Consider the following 26,682-nt stretch of genomic DNA (forward strand, 5'->3'; position numbering starts at 1 on the left):
TTCTTGTACCAGTTTAATTACATTCCTATCCAAGAGCAGAATCTGGCCTATAACATCAGCTTTCTGAGGGGTCTTACAAGCTAAGGAGCCTTCCGCTGGCCCTCCAGCCCGGTGTGCTCTGGCACGGCCCCCAGGACCACTGGCCATCGAGAGGGAATGGGGTAGCCTGTGCATTTGGTCCTCCATCTTCCTACGGTACTGTCAATACCAGAGGGGACGTGCAGCTGTGTGGTGGCCTGCTGACGGGCAGCGTTACCGAGCTGCTGCAGTTACCAATTGGCAGTTGCCTGGAAATAGCTGGCTGGTCCCTGACCACCTGCCCTAAGAGGGCAACTCAATCTTCCTCTGAGGAGTGAAGCCTGAGAACTTCTGATGACTGTACCCCAAAACGATCCTAAGTTCATAGAAGCAGCCTTCGTTTCAGACTTCTATGGCACGTTTCACCTCAGAAAACCTATTTAACGAATGCACAAAATATCAGTACTTCTTTTTGTTTCCCTTCTGCAAATTAAAACATTGCAGCTGCAAAATGCTTTTTAATCTGATGCTAGCAGACTGACTGGCTGAATTACAAAGCCACCAGTTAACAGTGCAAGGGAACAAACGTAACGCAACTTGCCGACAAACAAATCTCCACGGCTGCTACCCCCACTCTCCCTTCGGTTCACGTCTCCTTACCTGTCCCGGATCAATGCGGGAAGATGGGTCGAGAGCTCTTTCTCATTTGCCGATACAGCAGGGGACCAGGGCCGGAAAGCTGAGAGACGCTGACGGGGGTGGACACAGCCAATACTCTGGGAAAGAGCGGAAAGAAAAATAAGTAAATACAAGCAATCTTTTAAACTACGAATCACAATGGAGTGCTAGTGATGCTTCTCAGTACACATTCTGTTATCTCTAAAACTACTCCCCCACAGGCTAGGACCTACTCACTTAGTAGGTTCCACTGGAAGAGGTGAACTGTACTAATGAAAAACCGCCTGTTTTTTCCTTGCCAATAAGTTACATTTAGTTTGCAGAGACCACAAAAGGCTCCTGAGTCTTTCAGGATTCTCGTACCCCAAAGGCATGAAGGAATTGCTCTCTTCATTGTCACAATCAAAGGTCAGAGAATGCTGGAAGACGGCAAAGAAACTGGGAGGACTGTATGGCTCCAATGTTTACTGGGGAAAGGGTAGAAATGTCATTAATCTAGAAAACCTGGGCAAGTTCTTTCTCTCGTTTTCTCTTCTGGTTTCAGAAGAGGGATGCTACATGCTAGTTTGATCTCTCTTTTGATTACAAAATGTTGAATCACCTTATTAGATGAACTGGATAAGGACCGTAACCAACTGGACTGTTTTTCCTTCTCAGTAGAAGCTGGAGATTGGGAAGCAGAGTCATCTATTTTGGGCTTTTTGGAAGCAGGAGGATCTGAAGGGACCTGAAACAAAGACAGGCAGGAAAAATCAAAGACAGAATTACTCATTTTGCAATCAGCTTAGAAACAGGTTATAAGGCAAAAGCAAATTCTGTATCTAAAAGAAAGGAACTCTGGGGTTTTTCTGTGGTTTTAAACCTAAGGAAAAACAAAGGAGTGAAAACAAGGGACAGACACAAACTATGACATAATGCGGCTTCATTCCTTCCTTTAAAATACTTTGATATAGTGTAGATGGTGCAGGGGTGATAGGCAATAATGTGAGACATTCACACCATGTTGCAGAGAACTATCTGCCTTTTATTATTTTTGTATGCAGAAAGGTAAGGTTTAATGTGGTTGCTGAACTGGAAAGATTATTTTAAACGAGAACAGAACAGACTTTGTTATTCTGTTTGCAGTGGTTGTTATGCCGATGACTTCACTACCCCACAGCTGCAGTGGATTCTGGGGGTGCTGCCAAAAGCTGCTTTGCCTTTTCCACAAGTGGCTCAGCTTGGCCCATAAATCATCCTCAAGCATAAGAAAGCCCTTTGGCAAGCAAAACCCCTTTCCTTCAACACTGTGAAGGAATAAAATTCCTATAGTCCCAGCGTGGCTTGCAAAAAAATTGGTAACTACTGGTTTAACTGGTGCAGTGGGGATACCAGCTTGAAGCCTTGCCAGTACAAACACGTCTATCAGCAAGGAGGGAGAAGGTTCTGGACCTTATGCTGCATCGTGACTAGAAATAGTAAGAGAAACAAACATACCACCTCAGTTTCTATTCCTTTTTCTTTCTTTTCTTTCTTTTTGCAATTCCGAACTCTCTACCTTTCCACATTCCCATTCAACCTGGTTCTAAGAAAGGTGGCAGAACCATGCTGCAATAACTAGCAATCCCTCACATTTGCATTAATTTTTTCCATCCTTACACCTTACTGTGATTTTTGTGGGCAAACAAGTGTTTACGTACACACAGGTGTGTCTGTAAAACACAGGCATGGCAACATCTGGAGAGCCTGAAATGCTTCAAAACCAGGTCTATTCGCCAGTGAAAGACAGGATCTTCTTTGCCAATGGCTCCTGTTCTGAAAATCAGTCCCCTTGAAGGCACCTCAAACTGGGGACTCAGAGACTGCCTCCCCAAGTGGTTCTTCACTCATTAAGACTCTGATCCAAATAACTTTACCTGAAGAGTTCAAGAGGAACTGAAAGCAGGGTTGTTAAAATGCACTTCTCCAGACTCCCAACTGACTTCCAGGCAAACCCAACAGCTATGAACTACAGCAATGCCATCCCTTTTGCACACCTTAATTAGGAGGAAATTATGACCTCATGTCCATGCACAGCCTCCTGCTTTCATGGAAGCAGGGCAGTGGTGTGGAACTGCGGCTCAAGCCGATGACTATCTAGCTAATGCCAGTTCGTCTGGCAGCACACGCCACTCTTACCGCTTCTCCAGGCCAGTGCGCATAGTAACATAATCAAACCAAGCCTGGAGGTTTTAGCAAAGCATTCCCTGGCACTCTGGAGCTTGGGGCAGCTTTCCATATGTAGCAGATGAAGAAGAATGACATGGGTGTGTATATGTGTAACCCCAAGTACAAAATTAGCTCGTGCCAGTGCCAAATGCCAGCTTCAATGGATTTGCAGAGGATTCTTGCGGCACAGCTTCAGGCTTCCCCAGGCTTGACTGTTGTAGTGGCTATGGCACGGCCCCTCCTATCTAACTCTACTAAGAAAAGGCATTTCTAAATGCTTTTTGTAGAAGACACACGACAATGCATCGGAAAAGATTTGTTTTTGCTTTCAGAGATGCTGTCTGTGCAGAATTAGTGACAGCATTAGAAAGGTATTTGGCAAGTGACTGCTGATCCCAACCCTATCCACTGGGGATGGTGAGCTGTGTGGGGAGGGGAACTTGGGGTGGAGGGTGAGGAGGAAGGGGGGCTTGGAATGAAAAAGGCAACAGGTGGCAAGACTCAGCATGGAAACCCGTTCCTCCCCCCGACCATCCGCGCTCTGCTGTCTGCAGAACATTCTGTTCAGGCAGGCGTGGAGACGGCCATCCCGGCCCGGTACCCCTCGGCCACAGCGCTCGCACAGCCGGAGGGGGATCGGTACCGCGGGGCGCGTGTGAAAACAAGCGGCTTTGGGAGAAGCAGAGCAAGTGTCAGGTTTTAGAGGTTCGAGGAGAGATGGCAATAGAATGATCCCATCTGCATTTTTAAAGAAGTCATGTCTCATCTCCAGCTTTCTCCACTGTCCCCCTTCCCTCCCCTTTAAATCAAGGCTGACACCAACGATCAGGAGGGCTCTGAGCACAAAACATTTCATCAGTAGACCCGGGAAATGATGCTTAACCTTTTGTTGCCAAGAGCCAGTATTGATCCGAGATCATGAGTAGCTGCTGCTAGAAAAAAAAGCAGTAGACAAGGTGTGTGCGTGGAGGAAAAATAGGTTTGCCTTCCCCACAAAGAGATGGAAATGGGATGAAAGAAGGGGGAGAGGAAAACAGGTACTAAATGGGGTGTGTAGATTTTTCTAACTTGAAGTCATCTCCCACCACAGGACTCTTCAGTATTCCTGACGAACTAGTGCTGTCTAAAGTGGTAAAGGACTTCAGCTGGGCTCAGAAAAGGACTGCTGCCAATTTTTGAACTGCTGTGATGACCTCCACCAGGTTTCTTTCCATCCACTATCCCATTTTGCTTATGCAGATCATCTGGTTGAGGCAGGAATTGCCTCTCGCTACATGCTGAAAAAAAACCACCATGAATTTAGCTTCCATTTTAACGATATAAAAATGTAGTAGTTCTGGAGTTTCTCACCTGGTCTAAAAAATACTGAGGCACTACATGTTGCTGTTAATCTAGAAATGAGATTAATCTCAGAAACTCATGAAACAGAAGGCTTCTGGCTACAACCTGTAGCCATTTGCTGAAGTTTTTGCCCTTGTGTAGTTCTATCTGCTTGGACATCCCACCGAAAACACTTTTGTCCCCCTCCACAGAAATACTGTGCCTGTGCCATGAACTCATCAAAACCACCACCTATAAACACCCAAAGCAGGTCAGTGATGTGCTGTACCGCACTCTGCTTGTTTTGTGCTGCCTTCTGATGCTGGCAGAGGCAGAAGCAAATTTGCCCACAACTACAGGAAGACACTTAGATACGGAACAAGACTAGATACTGAACACAAAATCTTCCCTTCATATGACTCACCGATTACATCCCACTCTAGGACAGATTCCAGGCAACAATATACCTCACTCTGACACTTCCAACCCAGCCACAGCAGCCAGCAAACCTTCGTATTGGCTCAAATACGGATGATTTTATTTCATTTTCTCTCTTTGCCGAATAATGAAACATACAAAGTTGCAAAAGAAATACTGAAAATCTGATGTAACTTGTTTGCCATCTTCATAAATGACTTATGAAACACTTGAACCCAAACCCCAGAAGCCTGAAATAAATATTTCCTTATTTCCTATTCAAGTTTTTCTTCCATTGCAGGCAACTTAATAATTTGTTGTCAAACGGGCTTTGTTCTGGGCAAGTGATTTGCTAATATATGTTTTCTTCAATCTACAGACGTAAGAAACTTCATGATACAAAGTGGGCCCAGAAATGCCGTGTGAAACATTTACTTAGGCTTTTGGACTGTTGTTTTCTGAAGCAATTGATTTTTGAGGAAAAACAGATACAGGAAGATTTATAAAGTTACTAAAAAAAGATTTTAAAAGTAGATTCCAAAGGGAAATTTGGGCATGTGAACTTCAATGTCAGCCATTTTAAGGCAAACTGAAATTAAGCAGCCCAATTTGGCCTCTAGCCAACCAGGGCCACATTTGACATGTCAGATCAAATTTTCTGCTTCAATTAATTATTACAGTAATAAACCATGAGACCAGTAGAAAGAATTTTTGACCCTCTACTTCTCAAAAAGACAAGCCTTCCCCAGCGCTCAGTACCACGAACAGAACCAGCAGACCAAGCAGCACTAGGTCAGTACAACACCTGAACATTACTTTTCGTTGCAACAGAGAATGGAAAATGAGCCCAGAAAAAATTCTTAAATTTTAAGATTTGGGAGTGCTCACCGATTAGATTCTGGGTGCCTGAGCATCTACCAAAACACACTGCCCGAGTAATTAACTTTCTTTTCCCTACCTTATTTCCCACACTACGTAACTGGGCTGAGCAGATGACTTTTGTTCTCTCCCGACTCTTCGCTCTGCTGCACCAAACAATGCCAGCTGCATCTTTACGACACTCTGTGATGTGAGCAGCTATCCACTAGGGGATAAGCTAAGACCACTACAAACAGGACAGCACTCCCTTCGGGAAGGACAGAACACTAGTACAGGCCAAACCCTGCAAAATGGTACATTCAATGGAACTGCAACTAGTCTTGTGCAATTGACAGTCTAAACCTACCTAAAACCTGTATCACCAAACACGGGCACTTCCATCTTGTGCAGAAAACCAACCACTACTGAGCAGGGCTAGAACTCTTTGCAGCCCCGTATTCACAGAACACCAAGGACCCTCTTAAAATCCTTGAAACTTCAGCATGCTCTTCGCCAACCCAAGTTTTGCTATATAGCTCAGCTGATGTGTAGTGATGCATGTGGTAGTGAAAAATGGGTTCCTTTTCCCTTGTTAAGAATGGAAAACATTAGGTGAAAGGCATTGAAAATATCTGAAAGGCCTCCTTGCCTGTGGAACTTTTAGATTAGAAACGTACCTTCAGAAAAAGCAGCCCATGCACCAAATTCTGACCTACCCTTTGTCAATAAAATCTCCCCATAACTGGGTCTAAGTCTGGCATCAAATTCCAAAACCTAACTGAAAACACAGACCCCTGTTAAAACGCCGTAACGGCACATGGTTATCTGTGTTTGTAACCTTTCCCAGGCTAGGTGTGAATGCATTTACACTACGTGTGGTGAAGGAAGGATATGAGTGAAAGAATAAAAATTCCAGCCTCCTCTGCTCCTCAAATTCAGTGATGCAGTGCCAGCCCGGTGCTGTAGCGGCTATTATTGCAGCTTTGAGAACATCTGACAGGCTGGGAGCAGGTGCAGTGACCCCCACTGCATGGGGCTACGGATTCATCTCTGTGCAGAAAAGGCAGTTAAAAGGGCAGAGCATGCTCTATGCAGGTAGCTTTGATGAGGCTGGGGAATCTGTCCCTTGGCCCAGTCCACTCCTTCAAAAGATGGATAGGAAATGCAGACACTGTACCAGCAGAAATCATGGCATCCTAAGTGGCATCTTTAGAAATGAAAGATTTAATGTCCCCAAAAAGCTACCAAACAACCAACACCTAGAGATCTGTATTTTGGTTTCTTATAAAATTAATTGGGAAGATACTCAGAGGCTGAAGAGTTCAATTTCATACTCCTTAGTTGTGTGTAAATCAGAAATGACTCCATTGAAAATTCTGCAGCTAGAAAAGCATGTATAGTCAGATTGGGCAAAATAATAAAAAAAAAGCCTGTAAATTTATAGATAGCATACTATCACTTTGTTCAAGCTATTGCTTCTGCTGCTAGTTCATGCAAAGAGCTGAGTTCAGTTATACCATGAGAAAGGGTGGGGCTTCCTGTCTCATCTGATACTCCGTCTGGGTGCGAAAATGAAGCAGCTTTCTCATTAGGGGCACAAACCACAAGACCAGACGCCGGTCTGATGTAAGCAGGGAGAAACCCCAGAGAGAGACTGCTTGGGTTCAAAATGTGTCAGACATCAGAAGATGAAAATACACTGAAAGAGCAAAAAGCCGATAGCGAGCACATTTTACCACTAGCATCAAATACCCGTGTTGGCGTTCGGTGCTAACGCTGCACTCCAGTCTGTGCTGCGGGAGTACAGCACCACAGGCTCAGCTGGTCTGTACCCGAGGTTGACGTAGGGCCCACTGGGTGAGCAAGGCCTTCCCACTTAACTTAGTGAGCCTTTGATTAAAAATTATCTGGTTGTTATTTAATATGGTTTTTTTTCCTGTTAAAAACTATCACCTGACCATCTCAGCTCACATTTCCTCATTTACTCCAAGGGAATGTGGAATTTAGGCAAACACCTAAACAAGCAACAGTCCTACAGAGAGCGGTAAAGGTGCAAGACCCTCTTGGCAATGAACACACATGCACCACAGGCCATGGAAATTCTGAATGACTAGCCTCACACTTATTCTCAATGAAACTTTCCTCCTTAGGTACTGGATAGGAAAGATGACTTTGTAGAGGACACAGGGTGGAACGCACAAACAGAAAAGGGTTTGTATCTCCCAGTTTTGCTACTGATGGATTTATAAGATCCTAAGCAAATAATTTCCACTACCTCCCCCCCAGGAAACGAACACTAATTCTGTTCTACTTCAAAAGATGTGTCAAGAATAAAACCCCCTGACACTACAGATATACTAGTAAAAATGTTACAAAAGTACCTGAAGATTTTCACCTATTTCAATTTATGGATACCACAGGTATTCCAGGGCAGTGAAGAGCCATCTCTAGTAAATTCATGCCACCCCGCAACAGGCTTGTTTTTCTTCGCTACTTTGTACAGACCCATTTGTCAGGTCCTTGCTGGGTTACAAGGAATGGTCTGGACATATCTTATTGGGAAGACTCAGCATCATTTTAACATACTCAGAGAAGTCAAGGACCAAGTGGGAGTTTAGTCAACAACCTTTCTCACCCTTTGGAGGTGTTCCTCTATGTGAGAATTGAGGCCGGGTGGCATTTTCAAAAGCTCACAAGCTGTACCAAGAGCAAAAGCACGTTAAAAGCCAGGAGGAGTCATGCTACTGAGATGCTCTATTTATTCTCCAGGTTTTGCCAAGCTTATTTCACCAACACTAGCTTGCTCTTAAGAAAAAACTTCATCCAACAGCCAAAAAAACCCTATACACAGTGAAAAAGATGGATTGAAACTACCTTTCCAGGCAATTGCACTGCATTCAGTTATGGCATCTGCAAGTGAAGCATATGAGAATGCTGCTAGTGCTTCTTATTTGACTTGGCAACTTAGCTTTTAACTATTACTGCGTCAAAGCTTTTAATACTTTAAAACGCTTCCTTGCAGGACAGGCACTACAAAAAGTGAAATGCTGGGAGTCAAAGCACAGCAAGGGAACAAAAAAATCGTAATTACTCTCATTACCTGCATAACTATTCAATAAAATTAACTAAGCATGAGAAGCTCTGAAAGCATCTTTCCACAGGAATTGATCGCTTTTCTTAACCAGTGATGAAAAGCAAATCTAAGCAACTACCTCAGTCTCTGTAGTTCATGCTGCTAGTAATGCCTGAAGAGCCCTAGGAAAGTCTCCAGAAAACATTTGCATAGACTGTTGCTGAGAAATCAAAGTATATGAGTTCCTACTCCATGAAGACTGCAATGAGTAATAAAAGTGAGAACTGAAAGACAGAACTTTTAGGTTCTATTCTAAATGGATTTACTTGTTCACTTGTGTGACCATGGACCGGTTACTTAAACTCGGCTGACCTGTAGATAAAAAATGGGTAATATTACTGACTCATATTTAAAGGGTGCTATGAGGTTTATCTTCTACTTTTACTTGGACAAAAAGGATGCAAAGTCTCATTCTAAGCACAAGAAAGTCATGGCTCTGGTGGTAACTCCTCCTCTAGCAGTACCCAGGTAACTTTTTTCTTCAGAGCCCTAAGACTGGCTCAGGCTCCCGCTGGCACAATGCTGGTATTACGCCGCACAGCCTTGTAAAATGGCATTTCAGAAGAAATGTACCTTTACCAGTGACAAGTATTCAAAGTCAGTTCCGGAGGTTACAGAGACCACAGTTCCTGAACTTGGGAACTGAACTTACTCTTCTCCACATGGTGCTTTTATGAACCGCAGGCCTGAGTCTATCCAAAACTAGGTTGAACCGCCTGAGAACGGAGTGCGCTCTGTGTTTCTCCGGTCGTCTCAAGATTCTTTCAGATGTCTAGTTAAAATCAAACTAAAAAATGCAAAATGAGAGGTATCTTCAGTGTGGGGAAGACGGCCCTTTCTCTGCATCCTTTAAGCCTCCACAAGGACATCAACTGATGGACAGAACAGTAGCTTCCTAAAGCCCCTGTGTGACGTGTCCAGAAATTATTAATAAGGTATTAGAGGTCTTTATAAGGACTGCGCTTTCACGTGGATTAAAAAATAATAAATATATTCAGCTACAGATTGAAAGCTATGAAGGGTTGTCTTGATAATAAAAAAACAAGCTAAAAATAATGCTGTTCTGTGGAGCTGTAAGAAGATTTACTGCTTGTCTACTGTATATATCTAAAAGAGAAAAAACATTACCACATTGCAGTGTCAGTTCTAAGGAGTGTACGTAGCATTTGTTTTATTTTATTTTTTTTTTTTACAATTTTGGTTTCATTGGGCAGGAGTCCAGACTTTCCATCTTCCCATTTTTCACTGCTCTGGTGGAAGCATAAGTACTCATTTTACCCTGTCATTTTGGGACGTGTGATTACGGGAAGTATTTGCTTTCTATTCTTGCCTTCACAGCACACATGCTGGCTGCCAGTGTGTCCCCCAAGTCTGACCTGTGGGGAATCTTCACAAACCACAGTTGAGAGCGCTTCGGAGAGCGCCTGTTATGCACACGCGTAAAAAGGAGCTGTGAAAAAAAACCCTCACTGGAAGTAACCTGCTCTCCCTTCCTACTGATGAGCCTACAAGGACTCACTTTGTCCCTTCCTGCGAGGGGATCTTCTGGTTGTGCAAAGGCCTGGTTTTACTTCGCTGACAGCCATGTAAACGCAACTTCCCGGCTAGTCTAAAGGAGAGCTGCGTGAAGAGGTAATGTCTTAGTCATATGGTAGTATAGAAAGTTAGCCTTAAAAAAAAGTGGAAACCAAGTTTTTCTCACACCTGTAAAAAATTCTTTAATTTTTATGAAATCACACCCAAAATTTACAACAGAAGAAATGAAAAGGGACTGGACTATTTTATTTCAGATACTATCTCAGTTTAAAGCAAATTCCTACAGAGTACCCTTTGATGAATTCCTTTTGTAAAGGCAAATTTAAATTATTTTCTAGAACACTCTACATAGCCCCTGGCATAAGTCATCATCCATTTTCTAAGCTTCTTGGCTAGCATAAAAGAAAAAAGTTTTCTCTCCTGTCTCAACATTTCTTTCCTTTTATTCTTTTAGCACAAAAATTAGGCCAGATGACATCTGATGATTGCACTTATCCTAAGGAGCAAAGAGTAAGGCATTTCTACTAAGTTGTGGTACAGCAAAACCAGCAACAACCTCCCAGGTAAACCCCAGATTCAGAAACTTGATTTTGAAATGGAGGGAGGAAATGCAAATAATCTCACCACTTTTCTATTTCACAAAGACTGGTAAGCCTTCGGGGATTCTTCCAGGCCACCTGACACTTTACTGCAACCTGCTAAGTTTTTCCTGAGTTCAGTATTAGCGAGGCTTGGTTAGCATGAAAGTGCAGCTAGAGCTACCTGGAAATCTGCACGGAGAAAAAATGCTCAGCCAGTTCAACTCGCTGTTTAATCCCTGATCTCAACAATGACTCTTATTTCACCATTCTGCTTGTAAATCTATCATATAAAATTACTCTTTGATATAGATCCGATCCTATAAATCCTTAAAACTCTCCAAATCTACAAACACTGGTGTCTTTTCAAATAGCCATTCTGCTAGTCTCAAAATTCTACCTATCTTTAAGTAGTTGCTCAACAAAATCAGTATTTCCCATTCAAAGTGATTCTGCTTCCCTGACTCTTCCAGTGGAATGCCCTCTGCTATGGGCAAGCAGGAGCAGCACAAAACCACTGCAGTCTGATACCCACTGCACAGACGGGAAACCCGAAAGCAGCCAGAAACAGAGTAAAAGCCACACATGAATGTGGCTGTCACCTATCGCAAAGTCAGTGTTAAATCCCTCAAATAAAGTACCTCCCTGATTTTTTTTTTTTCTAATTTTCTTTTAAAGAAACATCTGAAAAGGTAGCTGGTTATTTGTTACACGATGTACTTGCGTTTTGGCTCCCGACTGATGCAACTGGAAGCCTCTTTTCCATTGGCTAAGAGTCTGTTTTGCCCTTCCAGTGGAAAGTAAAAGTTACAGCTTGAAAAGAATTCCCTGCCCTGTGGTTTAAAACAAAACAAAACAAAAAAGTTCAACTCACACTTCCCACTGATTGAGTGGAGCCAGTGATCGAGACTAGTATAAACCAGGTCAGAGGGGCTAAGAAGAAAGAATGGCCCCCTTTTCCTCTGGTCGTTTTTATTGGCAACAGTTGCCTGGGAACTCTCTGATGCCCTGTCAATAGGAAGGGAAGGAGCGCGCGACTGGCTGAGGAAAACAAATGGAGCAGGCATATGCGCCTGCACACACACATGCACGGGTGTTCCAGGAAAACAGAAAGCAGGTTTGGCGGCTGGAGGGAGCTAAGGGCTCGGCTCCTGTTGTACCTGAGGCCGAGGGAAGTTATGCCATCAAATTCATCAAGGAAAATCAAAATTTCCCCTATGAACAGATTTGCGTTGCCCAATCTTTGCTGAACTGTTTGTGGGGTCACAGTTCTGGTAATTAAAAGCCATTTGCGGACAAAATTTTCACATTTTCTTTGAAATGCAACCAGGCTCTCCTGCTGGAACTGCACTTGAGTTCCAGCTTCAAACGCTCTCCAAGGCATCAGTTCCTGTATTGTGGAGACATGGCCACTCTGCCAGCCAAGAATCTCATTTTAGTTTCAAATGTTACATAAAAGGACAAGTATTCCCCTTGTGATTTCCACCAGTACCAGCTCTCCACCAGGCATGGTGTTCTTCCCCAGGTACCAACGAATGCATAATGAACTTCAGCAGCCAGGCAGCTTTTGAAGCCAGGAAAGGGGGGTGGGGGGGGGATGGGGGCTCTAAATTGAAGGAACCCAGATGGGCTTTTGGTGCTGTTTTGTCAAACTCTCCCACAGCACCTGGGCAGGCAGCTGCCAAGCTCTGGACTGCCCTGATGTGGGTTCTTCCCCAGCTCCTCTTGTGCCTGCAGAGCTCCCTAGGGTGCAGGATCTGCCCTCATTCAACGTGGTGATGCAGCTAAAAAGCTACCAGCAGCCTACCTTTTTTTTTTTTTTTTTTTTTTTTTTAATTACGAGGACAGGCATTTGTTAACAGAGACTTTTGCTCTTCAGAACTTCCTCTTGGGTTCATCTGACTTTCATCTCTCTGACATCTTTTCCAAGCCATACCCACAGGTTTCATGACTATTAGGGTGACATATTATTTTATCACTGCCGTTACAAAGTCCCATCCTGCTGGAATCTGGTGTCTTCACAGCACACCTGTGGCAACATACTTGGCTTCTCCCAGACAACTCCAAGAGCTGCGCATGTCTGAAGCCACACCACATCCAGCACAGTTAACAATCACAACGGTGAGCTGTCAGGGCAACTGTCTCCCATCTACAGCCTTCTGTGCCAAACCTTCATTAGGCACCTTGATGTTAATCCAAAACCCTACTGCTCTTACAGCGGCGCACGTCAGGCAAAAATACATTCAAGATCATATGGATCAACTCTATGGATAGTTACTAGATCTATGGCTTCTTGAATAATTTTGTACATTTATTTGGTTGTGCATTTTTTAAGACAAAGCTCAAAGGTCTGTGTTTAGTTTTAAATCAGAGTAATTATAGGAGGAAAAGAAAATAGCATAGAAAATAACAAAGTCAATAAGCAGTGTATATTTAACAATCTCTCAAAAGTCAGTAGAAAAATAAGGCCTTCAGTCCTCAACCCACTCTTCCTCTCAACACCTGATCTGGTATTTGCGGCAGGTTGGTTTTCTTTCAAGACCTTTGCCGAAAGCCTGGCACATGTGCCGCGTGACACTGAGGGGTGAGGGCAGGGGAACAGAGTCTTTTGTCAGCCTAAGCCAGGGACAACCCTCTAAGGACATCGTGATTAACTACTTCAAAGTCTGAGGAGCCAGTGGAGCATAGCAAATACAAGCCCACTTGTCTGCACTGCAGCCATACTTACCTGAATTTATTTATAAGGCTCCTTCTGATAACCTGCTCTGCATCCCCACCCTTCCACTTAATGAAAATGCATTTTATCAGCAAAAATAGCTTGGCTGTAGTGTCACTTTGGTAATCAAAAATACACTAGAATAAAAGCTCTGTGGAACAGCTGGGATGCTCCAGGCTGCAGAAAGGCGCACTGCCCTACGGCTGCGGTACATTTATTTTTCACTTGCATTTCATTTACTGGAGATTACTCCAGGAAAGATTGAGGCTATTCAGGGAGATGCGGTCTACATCTCTCACGGCAGGACGGGGAGCCAGGCTCTTTGCTTTGAAGCCCAAGTACAACAAGGTACAGTGAAACAATTGCAATCAGCTCAAACGTACTCACAAAATCACTGACTGAGTATAAGGCATCACCAGCAAGCCTGAATTTTCTGTTCTAACTAATGGACAGTGCAGTTTTTAAATCCAAGACTGCTTTAAATATATATCAGTGAAAGTATACTGTCAATACATTGATTGTGGATTAACAGTTACAAATCCTATTAAGGTTAAAAGACAGTGCAATGGAAAACCCCTAATCCTAGTGAAACAAAATGGTGCAAGGCCTCAGCGATCTATCCCGTCCTAGTGGAAACTACCACCTTGAATCTTATCAAAAGATGACTTCAGTTTTGACTGAAGGAGAAGAGCAGTAACCATACAGTTAAGGGTATTTTAGGTGCCAATAGCTTTAAGATACTGAGCAAATTTAATATCAAAAGGAACTTGTTTTTCCTTCGTATCTTTTCAGTCAAGGCAGGCCATTTCTGTAAGAACACACTTTTTGAGGAGTAACTTCTCACCGTCCATATATAGAAGACAGGAAAAACCTAAATTCTTTGCTTACAAAATGTTTTGAAAGCTACAGACAGGCAGATGCTTCCTTAAGCACCCGACAACTAACGTGCTCTACAATTCTAAGAAAGCCACAAGAAGCTCATCTACTTTAAGTAACAGTTATTACTTCTGAAACCTCCCCAGAGCTCCAAGGATAAAGGCAGACAACCAATTACAGTCTTAGACTTTCAAAGCTTATTTTGCTGCCTTCAGAAATAAGCATCACATGCTCTTTCCACCAGACGCTAAGTTGGGGGCGGGGCGGGGAAGAATGGAGGAGAGGACCCTTTAGTTTACTTTTTTTGTCAAAGCCATGCAGTAAATCAGTCCTCCTCTGTCAGAAAGGGTTTGCTTTGGAAGAACCTTTTAAGTTCCAGTGAGTGACTTGTCTAAATAGAACTAATTTTAGCTAGGACATTTACCATGCAGGAGCAAAACACTTAGAAAAGGACTTTTGTCCTTCAAAAGGGCTAGTAACGTATAGGAAAGAGAAACATTTGCAACAGCTGGAAAAAAAATTAAAATAACTGAGCAAAATATTACCCCCTACACTGGGACAATCAACATGAACACTAATACTAAAGAAGAAGCCTTTTGCAAATCATCTCATTCGATATACAAACTTTTGACAAAAAGCCCACCCATTTTTTCTTTTTTTGCCAGCACAAACTCACCTTTTGACTAGAGATGAGAGATCTAAGAGGAAATGCCCACGGAATGTATGTGAATATGTAGGGAGAGATACACAACGTATTTCAAAAAATGAGGCAGCAGAAGATAATTTGAAGGGGAAAATGGGAAAGGGAATGGGATGAGCAGGAGGGGGAAATCTGGGACACTACAAGAAGGCTTTCAGATCTTGTGTAACGTGATAGATTTTAAGCCTTTAGGGGGAGAACTGGCTAAGCAATATTACAGTGCAGCGTGACTGCGCAGCCACATGGGTTGTGTCTGCTACAACTCTATTAATAGGAAAGAAGATTAGAGAGGTTTGACTCTACACAGTCTATACCTACCAATATAATTCCTGCTTTCTCCCCCTGCTGCATTTCTTCTCACTGCCACAGAGACTCCCAGGGATGTCAGAATGTGAGCAGCACCCCAAAAGGGCCCACTGGAGCAAACTGCCACCCAAGACTGGACCAGACTCAGTTGAGTATGGTACACCCTTGAGGTATGCCTCAAGTATATATATGTACCTCAAGATACACAGCACATCAAGTACACCTTTCAGGTATTTGCTGGCCCCAATTCATCCTTCCTATCTGACAAAGCATTCAAACTTTTGTTTACATCTATTCAAAATTAATAGGCTTTAAACACAGACTTAACTTTTAGTACTTAAGTGAATTGCAGAATTTAGGCCTCTGTTGGTATATGTATAATGAGTTACGTTTGTCATGCCCCAGTAATAAATATGAACACCCACTGGGCATGACAAGTACTGGTTTTTTGCTCTTACTTCTCATTTTCTTGTTACAATGCGAGTTCTATTCCACACCCCCATTCTGTGTGTGTAATGTGCCTGACCCCTATAAAGATGGTCAAATAAATATCTGGTGACCTCACAAGTATGAAAATAAGCTTATTTGAAAGAAAAAGTATATCTTCAGGGGGTTTGGCAGTAACTTTCAATTATTTTTAATTGCCTGGAAAATTAAAGTAAGAAAACAGTGTGGTATAAATGTTAGGGTACATTATTAAGCCGTTTTCATAATATCTTAGCCATAAGCTTAATAGACAAAAAGGGGTTTTTTTAAGCCTCGGTCATCTGTTCAATATGAATGGACTGTCTGTTCCCATACTTCCTCAAGGGGTAACTGAACTGAAATATTCCATGATAGAAACCAGATTCATTTTGACCTGGTAGGCAACGAGAACTCCACAGAACCTTCAGAACTTGGGTTTAATTGCAAACCACCATGGAGTCTGGACCGCAGCCTGAGATCAGAAGTACAAAGAAAGGAGCTGAGAGAAAATTTGGAGCTATAAACGCCAACTTCGCTTCCCCCACTTTCTTTTTCTTAAACCATGGGATGGACTTTTTTCTTCTTATTGTCAACACAACTGACTTACAAACTGCAAAGTAAGCAAGATTTCCAAGGTACAGTCTAAGTCTGCTTTTCTTTCTTCTTGTGGAATTATGCTATCACAACACTGACACTGCATTGAACGCATCACGGGAATCAACACAGAATGGAAATTCAGCCCCGGTATCCTGATGGCTTCAAAGCCTCATATTTCGTTTTCTTCTTTTGTCTGAAACTTTGAAGCCTCAAAACCAGTTGTGAGTTGAACTTTTCTAACAAAGCCTGTAACATAGCGATTGAAACAGACAAGACTTCAAGAAGGATTGTGTGTTAAAAACCATCATGAGCAGCCTAGCCAAAATGAAGCAAGCAAAACCTTAAGTTTGTGGCCTTCCATACTCTGGGCAGAGTAGAATTGTGCTGTATTTTTGCCAAAGTTGTGGTATAAATTAGCAATAAATGCCTGACCTAAAAGACTTGGGTCAAGGAGGAGACTCAATCTGGCCCCCGCTCCGTGAAAGCAAACACCGTAACATCAGTATGAGCAGGAGGAAGATCAGAGCTGTGCGAAGGGAAAGTAACGGCTCAGTCACCCAAACGGTTTCACAGGGTCTGCATTTCAATGCTGGTTTCATACATCCAGTATTCAACAAATTAGAATAAATAAATAAAAAGAATCAGAGAAAGAGATGGTGTGTACCCATCTAGAACAGGGACAGGAAATCTCTGCCTAATGACAGAAGCTGAAGTGAGGGTGGATCATGCACAAAAGAGAACTTAATAACCATAGGCTGAGTCCTGTACAGGAAATTGTGATAACACAGATGAAGGGCTTACATCTGTGGGGTGGCATGAGAAATGTCAAGCATCTGCATTCAGACACCGGCTCCCTTGCTTCTGAAAGGAAGGAAGGAAGGAAGAAGAGAACTACCGGTCATTTTCCAGAGGACAAATTTGGGCATGAGGTCCCATGCTGCTGGTCTTTGCAGTACTGATGTGGATTCCTGAGCAATCCAATACATACTTGCACCACATACGCCAGACTGAGGCATTCAGTCGATGCCTGCACTTGCTGCGTACGCATCTGTTGGTACTACAGAGAGACAAGGACGAAGACCAGGAAGACGACTGCGTGGAAAAAATGGCCTGACATCTTCCAAAAAGGATCAAAACCATCTTCCTTCTTGCAAAGAGAAGTTCCTTCTCTTCTGTAGCTCTGGAGGACAATCTTCTTTACATCTCTCTATAATGTTGCCATGAACACTGCTGCCCCTCCCAAAGGAAACAAGTCCATAAAAGACTACTTGCAGGGTAACCTTCACAAATCTGACTTAAATGCAGCAGGTAACAGACTAATAAAGAAAATCTACGCAAACAATCTATCCCCATGTGTCATCGTGCCAGCACAATCAGTCACATTGGATACGAAGAATCAAACAACAATACAGTCCTCCAGCACTGGAAGATGGGCAGTCCTATGGATTGCTTTGATCTTTGAAGCTCCCCATAAGGATAATTTAACCAATCTTAAGAATAAACTGGCATAAAGACTTCACATATTTACAAACCACTGTACACTGCAGTGTCTTGTTGCACTGGGACACCAAAAGAAAAAAATTGCACAACTCGAAAGAAAAATCCAAAATCAGACTGACCACCCATTCACTCGTGCAACCCAACATAAATGGAGAGCCTGGATAGACAGACTCATAGTTCAGATGTTACTGTTGGTAACTGTGGCATTAGGGGTGAAGGGATGTTCCAGCTAATGCTTTTTAGTTATTTTATTGCTTGCTTAACCGTGAGACTGTAAGCCACCAATTCCAATCCCTGAATCTTTACCCATCTCATATTAAGGATCTCTCTCTTCCATTTTTCTGAGATTGGACATAAATAAACCCAGGCTAACTTGAAGGTTTAATGGAATACACCTATGTCAGCTGAAGCCCAAGACCTGCACTGGAAACAGAGCAACGAAATATTACACTGGTCACCACCCCAGCTGGACAGGGTGTGTAGCTGGCTGAAACTCATTCATGTCTCTGTACAAGGCACTGACCTGGCAGAAGGAGGCCTGAGAAGGTAATGTACCATATGGAAGTGAAGCAAAAGTGGACAAGGTGGGTTTGGTGGAGGGATGACTCCAAACAGGGTAGATTTTTGTCTCTCCAAGGAAAAAAAGTAACAGCCTGCTGGTGTGAATACTGTCTATGGTGTAAATTTAGCTTAGAAAGCGTGAATCAGAGGGAAGTTGACATTTCACCTGAAGAAACACTACTGAGGCTGAGAAAAAGTTCATCTCGAGGAGAATCTTGCCAGCCAACAATGGGAACAAAAATTATCACCTTTAGGTAGATATTAAACTCAGCTTCCCTGGTGCTTCAAAGACCTCAAACGCATTAAGGCAAAAATCCTTCGCAGTCATCCACCTAAGATCTCCCATGCATGTGGCTCGAGGATTATTTTCCAATAAATTTGGGCATGTTCTCCCACCCATGAGAGCAAGACTTCTGCTTCAGAAGAACTGAACTACACTGCAAGTTCACCACCTCTGCTAAACTCTGACAAACTTGCAATCCTGTTCTCAACAAGGCCAAGTTTAATCAACTTCCAGAAGAAACAGGCTGAGCCATTATTGTACAGGGACAAAATTCTGCGAACGGAACAGGAAATGGAGGTAAAGCAGCAAATTTCAGGAGTGAAGGAAAAATTATTTGAAATACCAAATAGAATCCCAAACCTTTATTAAAGAATACAGATTAATTTTGTGGGAGAGAAGTTTATGATTTCAACTGCTGCTGCTGCTGCTGCTGAAGTGGGAGGAAAGAACTGCAGGAAACCAGGCAAATAATGCCTGGCTCAGCTGTTCAGGGCAGCAGCTGTCCTGAAATCCTCATTGGAGGGAACAAGCCAGGAGGTCATGGAAGTCGTGATTATTTGGAATGAAGAGGGGAAACAATAGGTTGGGGCCCTCTGTCTTCTTGCCTTTCTCATGTCTTTTGTTAGCTGTTGCCTTCCCAGAATAGATGGCTGGCTGTATTCTAGGCAGATCTGGGTTTGGTTTTGTACATGCCTTTTCTCCCCTGCAGCCTAATAGTAAAAAATAAATAAATTAATAATAATAATAATAATTATTATTATTATTATTATTATTATTATTATTTTAAAGGTGACACCTCCACCTCTTCCAATTACCTTCAGCTGACCAAGGAGACAGTTGGAGACTATAAGTTTTTCAGCAAGGGGAGGTATAACTCAGGTCAAAACCGAGACAGTCCCTTGAAATTTAGTTTTCTCAGATCCCTCTCCTCTGTTGAGTTTCCCTCCTTGGGCAAAGCTAATACCATGCTGCAGGAGACACGACAAACCTGCCAAAATCACTGCTTTGCCTTGCAGGCAGGAATACTGCTGTTGCTCTAGTCCTCACTGAGAAACCTTAGCAAGAGGGGAAAAGGTTAGTGGAGACACTCATTCTGTTTGCATACAGCATAACAGGGCCTGAAGCACGCTGAGGGCTAACAGAGCTTGTTAACAGTTCACAAAGTTTAGTGAACATAAATGGCCCAAAATCGGTTTGTTAAAGACACAGTGGTAAAACGCGATCCGTTTCCTGCCTCTCACACTGCAGACTTGCATGACCTTGGGCAAGTCACTTAACCCTAATCAAACTCATGTCACCCAGGAATGATGTGAAGCTGATTAATTTGCAGAAGAGCTTTAAAACAGCAATCCCTACATAATGCTATAGTCTAACTGTTCTGGCTCAGTAAAGCTAAAGTTAGAGTGTAAACAAGGACCTAACTGCAAAACGCAGCTTCCTCAGAATTTCAGATAAAGACACAGGCAGAAAAGGCTGACTTTCCTTGCAGAATTTTTATAACCAAGACTCACACATCCTGACTCCTACTTCACATGAGTTTGGAGAGAAACAAGTCTTAATTTTCACTCCAGGATAAAACTGTTATAGTCCTGCAGACTCAAAAGATCAGGTGAAACAACGTAAAAAAAATGTTGTAACTTTAATTTAGGATTAGCCGTCAGCAGCAGATCTTCCTTGCCTGTAGTAGTAAGGATGAACACAGAGCCTGAGGAAAGCTACGCTGCAAGTACTATTAGGGTACATCTAAGACCAGAGAAAAAACAGTTCTCATTTTAAATAAGTGGGGTTCCCCCCTTCCCTTTTTTTTCCTCCATACAGCATTATTATTGATCCACAGATTAAGCATTTTTGTTGGGTGCCATCAAAATTGTTTAACGGGATACTACTTGTGTTATAATCTTGGTAGACACCCATGTATGGATCTGAATAGCATCTTGTAAGGAGATTGAGTGCAATAAGAAAGCAGACAGATTGAAAAAAGATTAAAACTTCACTGGATCCCCAACTCCCAAGCAAAGCATGGTAACTCCTCCCCTTTCTCCATCCTACACATACCTGATTCCTGACACCATATTAAGAGGCATAAGGCACAAGAATAAAAACCCAATAAAATTCAGAAGGTTTCATTTTATGCGTGGGACAGATTTAATGTGTTTGCATAGGAGATGAAACCACAGTAGAGTTAGGTGATTTTCATTTTGGTTATCCACCATCAGTAGACTTGAAATATCCTGTTGTAAAGCAGTGCTATGTGATTTACGACACCACCATACTATTTGTGAGCTGAAGCTTTTGTTTTTTTCTTATGGTATTTGGCTTGGCTTGGTTTTCTGAACTGCTGTTGCTCTCAGGTCCAACAGGAGACATGTTTCTCTAAGCTGATTTCTCCGTGACTGAGGATTTAATCAGATCAAAGTAGCGATTAAAACATGGACTATAACCACAATCCTTAAAGGGATAGCTGCAACATTAAGCCCTTCCCCATTCCCCTTTAAAATTGGAAGTGAAGCAGTATCTACCTCTGGCAAATATATGTTTTTAAAATATCTTGAAAATTTGCTGCTTTCTGGGTCACCTTTCCTGTAAATAGGGTACAAAGCTATTGGTAAGTACCAAGAAACTAAGATATGCAAATGAATTAAGGGCTGCACTTAATGTCAATGCATTAACACCATCAAGACATCCTGGAAGGTGGGTTTTCTGACACTCGCTTTACTCCAACATACACACTGCAAATCTCCCGCACAGCTACCTCAGACTCTGTCAGTGCTCTTGACGTTCTTTCCTACAGTTTTCCACTTGCTGCTTTGTAGGTCCGTGGTTCTTTTCATCCATCCAAAGACAGCATGATAGCATGTTTAGAGTGGTGAGAAACAGGAGTATAAAAAAAATGTAAATGGAGCAGCATTTCCACAGCCCTGCACAGAGCGAACCAAACATTAAGGCCAAAAACGCTTTTTTAGTGACAATTAATTTCTGAAATTAGGCCTAATTTTAAAGCAACTTCAATGATGACCCGTATGAAGCGCCAACGAGCTGTGCCAAACGCAGGAGCATGTTCCCATCTTCATGCTGCACAACAAAGGCAGGCCAAGTGAGTCACTCCAGTGAATGCCAGAGCTAAGGACGCAGGCTGCCGGATCCTGGCTCCTGATCCTCTTCACTAAACACAAGAATCACTGGCAGTTTTGATGGCTATTATTTTCAAAGGTGTAGGGCAAGAACAGCTTCTCCTGAACTTCATGGAAGCTGAGCATCAGGAGCACCAAGGGGTATTTTCCATTACTGGAGAAGTGCATGTTCCATTGGAAGTCTGTATTTATTTGGTAGGCCTAGTTGGCAGTTTAGTCCTCTCCTCACTTCCATCACTGTGACACCTTTGAGATACCAACTCCTTGGTATGTGGGATAACATCTTCTTCCAAGCTATTCTTGACACTCTACTCCTACTCCTCTTCTATGTGTTTAACCATTTTAAAGCTGATTTGGGTCATGACTAATAGGATTAGATACTAAAATCATGTGCTGTTAGCAGTAGTCATTGTAGCACTAACAGGGCTCCTGTGGAATGCAAGTTGGGGTAGCTTGCAGATTGGTCAGAAAGCATTCATGTTAACGTGTCTTTCTTCCTCTTTTTAATTATAATTTATATTAAAGATGGTAAAAAATCCCACCAAAAACCCCAAACCTCAACTTCACTCTTTTTATTGTCCATTTCTTTAATTTGCATATGAGTCTAAAACCAAAATTCCTAACAAGGGGTGATGAAGTGGTCCTCAAGCACTACTAGGGATGAGTAGGGCCACTGAATAAATAAATGCCAATAGCCTAATTATAAGAGCCACTGAATTAAACCAGGCATGCTTGTTTTTTAAATCTAGGATCACAGACCTAGGTTTTGTGCAAAATTCGCTGTTCTAGCTACTTTCATCTCACTCCAGATAATGTGAAGGGCACATGCCCTCTTCGTGGATATTTCCAATAACTGTTTCTTGTTTTCACAGAAAAAGTGCTAAACAGAAGAAGAAAACACCCCCTCCTCTCCCTTCTGACATTTGGAGAATGATCTGTTTATCTGCTTTAGGGCAAGAGTAATAGTTACAAAGACCTGACCGTCAGGATTACTGTATTTTATTCTTGGCTCTGCTACTGATGTTATTTGAATGGCTTCAGGTAAATCAAATAATGCATAACTTTCATTAAACGACATTAGGGTAAACAGTATCAGAATTTCTAAAGGAGTTTGAGATTTTCAAATAAAAGGCACTAGAGAAACAAGGCTAACGTTTTCATAGAAAACAAAAACCAAATAATCTAGTTTTCCTAATTCTTTAATACGGTTAAGCACCATTAATTCCAGCTGGGAAACAATTCAAGAGGGAGCTCCTGAGTTTTGTCTTCTACATGTTGAACATTCAGTTTTCAAACCTTTTCCTGCAACTTCCAAAAAGATGCAGAAGACTATCGCAGGACATGGTGGTGAAAAAATCCCAACAACTCCAAACGTCTCAGCTTATCATTCTGAACAAGAGCATGCACTTTAATTGAAAAGATTATTTAAGGTAGCCTACAGTAATGCTCTCCAAAACTGGATATTCCGCAAGACTTGCTCTTTTTTTGTTCCTTTTCCTGACACATCTCACCATACGATGCTGTACCAAACATACCTGTGGCCTGATCCAGTATGACAGATCTTTTCACTATACAGTAAGTTTATGTGCCAAGTTCCAACCTCAGCACCAATATGCAGAATATGGCTATTTAAAATCAGGTCCACCATAGATGAGGCATCATCTGCTTTTAGATGTTTGCAATGGAGATGTCTACATTCCCTTGCAGTCAACAGGAAGACACTTTTAGACTGCAGTTCATCCTAAAGTAGACACTTTAAGACATATCAGATAATCTATCAGTCAGCACAGACTTAGACGCCTACGCTGTAGGCAACCAGTAACTTTCCTAAGTTTATTCAGGTTCATGGACGAGACTTCCACAGAGAGAAAAAAGTGTCTAAGTATCCCCCAAAATCTGGCTGAAACCCTCTACAAATACAAAACTGGTCCCTCTTTAATGGGGCAATGTTTAAGCATCTTTTCTCCCAGCTCACTCATGTCAGCTGACCAAGATTTGTTAACACCTTAGACAACACTTTGATGCCTCTTGTATAAGTCAAATTTATTTTTGTGGTATTTTCTCCTCCACATGAAACAATGAGGGTGAAAAGTTATTTTAATGATGGCTCTCTTTTAACAATTACATTTCTAAGTAGGACAAAAATAATTTCTTCGTTCAGAACAGCAAAGAAACCTGTGTAGATTTCTCCCAATAAACAGAAAGCCCTTGGGGTTGTAAGGCAACTCCCTCCTGTTGGCAAAGACATTTTACCTGTAAATGCCTGAAACTGCACCCAAAATGCAGATGACGAATAAACTAAGCTATCCTTGTGTAGAAGTGGTTTAGCTGTCATACGCAAGTTACACGGTTTTTAAGGTTTTTAACACTCCAACCACATGCCTGAATCATTTTACCTGCTATAGCTGTGATTCTACTCATTCTGATGGGCTTATTTACAGCATTAGAAGGTTACAATTCTGCAGGAATCATCAGCAGTCTGACTAATGTCACCACTGTACAGAGCCCTAGTAGGACACTGCAACGGAACTATAATACTCACTCCCTTGTTTTCTTTTTCCTTAGAAAGGTTCTACAAATTCGTCTCCAGGAGAGAAAGTGAACACCAGTGTGTTCTATAAAGTCACAGTGGTTCTCATGTCGTGCTGAGGTTGCAGTTTTTCCTCTGTCCTCTACTTCCACATTCTCTTATGTCAGATCACATTAAAGTAACAATCAATTTTTCTGCCTGGCTCTTCCCCGCACGGTGCAAGCACCACCCCTCTTCTGTCCCCTCCACCCACCCCGGATCTTTCTGAGGCTAGGGAAACTTGGCTTACAGCCTGTGGTTCATCAATAAGCCAGCTACATGGCTGGTGGAATAACCTGGCAGCAGTTTGCCTTCTTTCTTCTTCTTACTGGCTTATATTCAAGCCTCATGCCTAGTAAGTATGATTACTACAAAGATTAAAATATGCAGAGGTGCGAAATAAAAATAGTGGACACACAACCTGGGCAAGGACATAGCTGTCTTACCAGTCAAGGTTTCACCTGAGTGACTGAACAAAATTAACCCCTTCTTATGATTCCAACATCATACCTGATTTTAAAGAAAAACGCTTCAAATGGTCAAACAGGCACTGTACAGAACTGCCAGTGAGTATTCCAGCCCAAGTACAGTATCAGATGTACACTGCTGAATTATAATGTTCATTAGAAGTTTGAGCAAAATCCAGTTTTTACATCTCCAACCACAGTGAGATGAATCTTCATCCAGGCAATGCACAAGCACGATGCTTCCATTGCACTTTTTACCACAGGTATGCCGGGTTCTTAGACAGGAATATTTGATCAGTATTTAAACATCCACCTCTCCGAGCCTGGATCTTGACTTGAATCCTGAGCGAACGGCGAAGTTTCAATTCCACCCTAAATCCATGCGAGATTCCAACAGGGAAGTTCCACAGTGCCAGCACTGCTCAGTCATAGCAAAATTACGGGGAGTCTGAATCCTGAGCTCTCACCGCCCTGCTTGCCCAGAATGGACGTCATTCGTGTCAGGTACGTAGGAACAATCTGTGCAACTGAGAAGGGGGTTGCATCTCGAAGGCTCGGTCTCCAAAGGTTGTGCTTGCAGTGTTTTCCAGTATTGTAAACACTGAACGCACAATAACAACACCACCACAAAGGATCACCTGGAATTACGCACACATTCCTGTTGGGTCCGTGTGAAACCTGCGCGGTACAGTAGGTACAGTCCAGGTGACCATAACAGTCAGAATAAATATGCACAAAAGGTCCCAATTGTGCAAAATATACCAAAGCAGGACAGGTGAAGTTGTTGCACACAGAATACAGAATAATCTCTGGAATCCAGTACCAACCAAAACTCTTGAATGCAAATTGCCATGACCCAATACACCCCGGTTTCCCTGAAAATGGCTAATGTGCCACTTTGTGCCGTTTGTGTACTTCATGTATATCAATACAAATTCATAGAACCACAGCACCTTTCCAAATATTTTGTATATCTGTAATTTTACACAAAAGCTATTCAACATCTACACTGGCTAGGAATTTTTGTGAATAAAATAAAAATGAAATACAATAAATCGGAATTTTCACTGTTACCACTGCACTGACAAAAATACGTTTCCCTGCATGCTTAAGGAAAACACGTAGTCTCATTTTCAGCCTCAGCTCTTCACTCAGAATAAGACATTTACCACAGCCACACATTCTCTATCCATCGCTTACCTACAGACAGGTGTCCAGAATAGATCTGCTCTGCCTGAATTATTACATCAGTGCTGACAGCCTTGTGCCTTAATACAGTCAACAGCCAATTTTGAAAAAGACTGCTGGGCTCAACAGGATTATTTGCCACTACCAAAATGGATTTTAGATCAGAGGAAAGGCACTAGACTCCCTGCTCTATAAACTAAAAACCACTCTATCTATAAAACAAACGCTCCAGTAGTGCAAGTGCCATGCAAAATACCCTCAGCTACTCTTCTCAGAGCAAAAGAGGAAATCAATTTCCAAGGCTCATTTGGTCTTGGTCCCTCTCCTAAACCTGCTCAGCAAGGCACTGCATGTGTACCCAGAAGAGAGGGAAAGCCAGTGTCTCCAGGCTTTGCTGATGGACCAAAGCTGATTATTTTAGCTTCTGCCAGAAGCTCACAGGATTTTAGGGGACGAGCGCAGCAGTGCAGGTGTCTGTGAAAATAAAGAGAAACCACCAAGTCTCCTGGGAGGACGGACTGAGAGGAGGAGGGGTATTATTGTGGTTTAGAAAAGGGAAGGGGTTGGTCGAGAGAAATGCTATAAAAGCACCATGACG

At 42.4% G+C, this 26,682-nt stretch overlaps 1 protein-coding gene across 3 annotated transcripts in view; it reads right to left on the reverse strand.

Moving 5' to 3' along the window:
* Positions 1 to 26,682, reverse strand: part of SKI (SKI proto-oncogene) — a 141,965-nt gene that overhangs the window by 13,725 nt on the left and 101,558 nt on the right. For all 3 annotated transcript variants that reach the window (XM_064470105.1, XM_064470106.1, XM_064470104.1), the window contains 2 exons: positions 1,298 to 1,423; positions 679 to 794 (listed from right to left, as the gene is read on the reverse strand). In XM_064470105.1, the coding sequence (XP_064326175.1) occupies positions 679 to 794; positions 1,298 to 1,423 (242 nt within the window). The remainder of the gene's footprint in view (positions 1 to 678; positions 795 to 1,297; positions 1,424 to 26,682) is intronic.

This window comes from Phalacrocorax carbo, chromosome 20, assembly GCF_963921805.1.
Source record: "Phalacrocorax carbo chromosome 20, bPhaCar2.1, whole genome shotgun sequence".
In the NCBI taxonomy this organism is placed as follows: domain Eukaryota; kingdom Metazoa; phylum Chordata; class Aves; order Suliformes; family Phalacrocoracidae; genus Phalacrocorax; species Phalacrocorax carbo.